At 48.7% G+C, this 4588-nt stretch overlaps 1 protein-coding gene across 3 annotated transcripts; it reads right to left on the bottom strand.

Moving 5' to 3' along the window:
- Window positions 1-946: 946 nt before the first annotated feature.
- CLDN16 (claudin 16) lies at window positions 947-4259 on the bottom strand. 3 transcript variants are annotated; one of them, XM_057384262.1, is made up of 5 exons: window positions 3705-4111; window positions 3303-3467; window positions 2088-2279; window positions 1652-1798; window positions 947-1572 (listed from the first exon to the last, which is right to left on the bottom strand). In XM_057384262.1, the coding sequence occupies exons 1-4, from the start codon at window positions 3856-3858 to the stop codon at window positions 1659-1661; spliced, it is 651 nt and encodes a 216-aa protein (XP_057240245.1). In that variant the 5' UTR covers window positions 3859-4111; the 3' UTR covers window positions 947-1572; window positions 1652-1658. The 3 variants fall into 3 exon arrangements, with proteins under 3 accessions (XP_057240245.1, XP_057240246.1, XP_057240243.1); XM_057384263.1 differs by lacking the exon at window positions 3705-4111 and adding an exon at window positions 4133-4259 and having other exon boundaries at window positions 947-1798; XM_057384260.1 differs by having other exon boundaries at window positions 947-1798.
- Window positions 4260-4588: the final 329 nt, after the last annotated feature.

The raw sequence follows: 4588 nt of genomic DNA on the forward strand, positions 1-4588 counted from the left end.
ATCACCTCTCCTACTGTGTTTACATCTGTTCAATACAGCTCATCTGTTGGCAGTAACCTGCTCTCAGTTTGGCTGACATAAACGTCTGCCAGCCCAAGCAGCACGAACTCTGCAGGMACAAACTCTGCAGGCACAAACTCTGCAGGAACAAACTCTGCAGGAACAAACTCTGCAGGAAYGAGCCCCCCTCTCCTGGGCAGCAGAGCTGCCACCAGGGCTCCTGCTGAGGTGGTTGTGCTGTGCTCTGAGCCCTGTGGAGGTGCTGAGCTGGTGGCAGAGCCATATGGAGCTGCTGCTGTCCTGTCTGTCCCTGGGTGTTCCTCCACCTGGAGCCATGGCAGGGCTGGGTTACATTTTGGCCTCGCTGGTCAGTTCTGTGCTGCAGCACAAGGTGCTGCTTCARGATAATCCATCAGAGGACTCAGCCCTTCATTTTCCATCACAGGAGTTACCAGAAGTGCTGCTTGGGATACAGCCCACTCCATCCTCAGCCACCCCGAGGTTTCACTTCACATTGTCTGGGAGAAGGAAATCCATCCTCCCCATCAAACAGTCCATGGAGGAAGCCTGCCTCTGGTGGTGCTTCAGCATCCCCACCTGTACACACCCTGCTGAGACCCCACCTTTGTTTCTCCAATACCCCTGAGCAGACAAATCTCTGTGCTGGGAGCCTTTTCTCAGCCCCCAGTGTCCAGGACATGATGTGGTGCTCGTGTTCAGAAAGTACTGGATTTGGACAGTTCCTACCAACCCTAAGAAAACTGTCTCAGCTTCTCTTCCTATTAAAGGCATGGAAGAATGCTCACAACCATCCTTTGGGAACATGTTAAACCACACTGAGTTTGTCCTCACCCACTGTAGTGAAGACCTGACTGGTGCTCTAACCTCATCCAGCCTATGGCAGCCTGGATTGCAGCAGGGAGGGGACAGCAGTCCTGAACTGGGTTTAAATATTTTTTAATAGAAGGGGATGATAGATTTTACTGTCATTTATTCTCATTTCTAACTAAAGTAGAAACATTATAATGCACAAGTTCAGATATTGGATCTTCATTCACTTTGTCCAAGCAACATTTTTATTAAGCAGAATGAAGCTGGCCTTTTCCAGATTTCGGTCAGTCTAGAGCTTCTGTAGAGTACATTTGAGCACTGACTGAGAAGGACTGTATTTTGCAGGGAGGAATGCACCAAAGAGAGATCAGACATTTGAACAGGGGTCCAGATGCTGGTCAACAGTCAGTCCCTCTCTTTGCCAGTATTTTCTGCTTTGTACACTCTGTTGCCAGACRTGGAACAGATCCGTCTTGCAGTTTGGGGATCTTCATGCAGAACCCTCTGCTCTGATTCACGAACGGCTGATTTATCCCACTTCTACCAACAGTGCTGAGACAAATGCTGAAAGTTTGTGTTGGCTGTTTCAGTCAGTGCTTATTCAAGTGGCCTCAGCACTCCAGACAACAGGATTCCATAAWGCAGGATCTTCTCAGAGTTCGCTTTCTTGAAGGAAATATTTTGAAGCTCTCATAATGCAAACATTGTAGCATACGGTAGATCCTTGAAATTGAACTGCATCTGTATCACAACCACAAGAGCTTGAGTCTCTGTGCAATCCATTCCAAACATAAGCAAAGCCCTTTTCTGGAGCACTTACCTCCTCCTCACACCCTYGTGTCCACCGCGTACATTTTGGCAGTGGCTGTTTGTGAGGATGGCAAATGCATGTTTGTCACCACGGTGGCAGCTGAGGAATAGCCTTTCCTCAAGGAGTAAGCAGAATGGAGTCTTCCAGAGCTGGTCTCTGTGAGGCAGGGAAAGAAATAGGAACTGTTKGTGACTCTCAGCTGCAGAGTTTTGTGATTCAGGGAAAGCATCACTCCAAGATGTCACATTTGATGTCACACTCACACCTCAGCTCCCACTTGAACACCTTGATGTGCTTTCTAGAGCTGCTTAAGACTATTCCCATTTTACAGCTCAAAACACTGCTGATGGAAATGAGCAACCATCCCAAAGGCTGTCCCCAAAGGACCTTCCCCACCCTGAGCACCTGCAGCACACCCTGAGCCATGGTGTTCATGTTTCCTCACCTCTGAACAGATACATGCAGCAGGTGAGCAGGGAGCCAGACAGGAAACAGCCGAGTGACCCTGCCATKCCCAGCCAGCAGGACCAGCCAAACTTGTACTGGATGCCCAGGAAAACGTTGTGGAGGAGCAGAGAGGAGCGCTCCACGTAGACATCCACTGCGTACCACACGGAGCCCGTGATGCCGGGGAGACCTGCGGGGTGGGAGAGGGGCCACACAGAACCACGAGGGACCACAAAYATCAAATCTGAAACTACAGCTGCTGTCTGATGGGTCAGAATTCAGGGTGGGAAGYCCTTCCTCGGACAGCAGGTTTTGGCCCCTTTGGCAGATTCTCCCGGGCTCCTGCTGTTTTCCTGCACTGCCACGGAGAAGCTGCACCTCATGGTTTGGCACTCACACCACTGGCAGGTTCAGGCTCCTGCAGCAAAAGGCAGAAAGCTCCTCCCTTCTCAGCTTGTTGTAAAGTGTCTTCAAAATTTAATTTCCTAATCTGTTTTGATTTTCAGARTTTTGATGAAGTTTTTCAGAAAAACTTTGAGATATGAATGGAAGAACCTCTCTAAGTTTTACATACGCTCCCAGTGTCTGTGGTGAGTTATGAAATCTGCTTAGRCTGAAGAAGAGGTAGCTGCTTGCTACTGGCATAAAGTCAAATGATATTATTGTGTGCCTAGTTGGCCATTTATTTTCGTATTTAAAATTCTCCCACTGGCTGTAAACAGCAAAGCACCTCAGCCRGTTGGGTATTTATCACCCAGAAGGGACAGACATATTATTATCCTTTTATTAGAGATTAGCTGCAGAGATTTTGGGCTAAGTGACTTGCCCAAGGTCACACAATCTGTGGCAGAGCCAGGAACCAAACCAGGATGCCAGGACTTTCCAGTCCTTCAGTAATTGCTCTGGAGACCTAAGGCAAGGACTCTCTGCTGTATCAACGTCAACTGCTCCACCATGAAACAGCAATAAATGGGAGCCAGTCAACTCAAAGCCAAGTCACCTGGCCAAAACATGAGCTGAAAGCAGATAAACTCAACTACGTGCTGGTAGAGGCAGCTGGTGAGCAGAGGAAGCTGCATTGCACAAATAAATCAAATAAAGATCCTTCCTCCTGCAGAAAATCACCAAACTCTCCCCAAAATAAAAGAAGGGTTTGAATGCTTCCCCACTGCTAAAGGGTGTCCTACAGAATAGAAACATAGTGGGGAAGTACCTGCAAGGAGCAACATAATTCCAGACACCAGGCAGATGCGCAGCTTGATGAGTGGCTCATCGGGAAGGAATTTCACACAGTCCAGTCCCAGGACCAGGAAAAGGAATCCAAATCCTGACAGGATATCTGCTGTGATCATCATGGCTCGKGTCAGCACCAGCTTCACTGTAGGACAAAAGCAGATCATTCCAGTGCACAAGGAATGGAAATGGGGACAGGTAAGGGGGTCAGATCCCATAGGAATATTTTTTTTCTGTCATTTAGCTTCATTCAGCTTCCCCTGGGAGTAATATCTCCCTGAGAAAAGAAGCATGTCTCTAATGATCTGTCACCGAGTGGAACAGATACTCTTTCAGTCTACACTCCTCACCACTTGTAGAAACATCTCTGACTCTTACATACCAGGATGCTCGGCGTAGATGGAGTCGTACTCATCACAAGTTTGAATCCCATCAAAAACRTTTGTGACACATTCCCACCACAGGCCACGGCATTTTGTACTCACCTGTGGATTGAGGAGACAAGGAAGACCGTAAGTTAAAATATCCACCAACATAGCAGGTGGTCATCCTAGCCATTCAACAGAAATGCTGGTCAGTTATGATGATGGTAAGTCAGAGTGTTTGGCTCAGAGGAAAAGCAGCAGGATGGAGGAAAAGGACAGTGCTCTCTGTGTCCCTACTAATGTTTTTACATTACAGCAAAAGAATTCAGATGAGACATTAAGAATAAAAACCCTGCCTACTAGTAAGGATAAAAATTCTGAAGGAAATTTCCGGGAGGAGCTGGGGGGTGGCTGACCAGGAAGATCTAAGAGCAAGTTTGCTCACCCATTGCCAAATGCTTGTCTAGGCTGAGCTGGGCAGGGCTATGGACCAGACAACCTCAGACTTTGCTGCCCATCTCCCCTTCCTTACACCATCCTCCTGATGGTTCAGGAGCAGCTCTGAGAGCAGGAGAGGAGTGTGGMCCTGAGCCCCTCTGCAGATACCTGGGGAGGGCTGCCCCCAAATGACTCAGCTGTAAACACTGGCTGCAAAATGAGAGGCAGACGGTGCTGATCCTGGCCCTGGGGCTCCYGGGGTGCTGCCAGCCCTGGGACCACGCGTGGCCAAGCCACAGTCATCGCTGAGACATCCAGGCTGGGGCAGAGCRTGCAGCAGCATCATGGTTAATGTCTGTGCTGTCCTGAAGCTGTAGATACCAGTCCCAGCCCAGCCTCCCATAAATCACTTTAATATGGGAGGTGTTTTCATTACCAATGCAAATATGGCAACCAGCACCTC

Source organism: Malurus melanocephalus, unplaced genomic scaffold, assembly GCF_030028575.1.
Source record: "Malurus melanocephalus ecotype Western Australia unplaced genomic scaffold, MMel_1.1 scaffold_694, whole genome shotgun sequence".
Lineage (NCBI taxonomy): Eukaryota > Metazoa > Chordata > Aves > Passeriformes > Maluridae > Malurus > Malurus melanocephalus.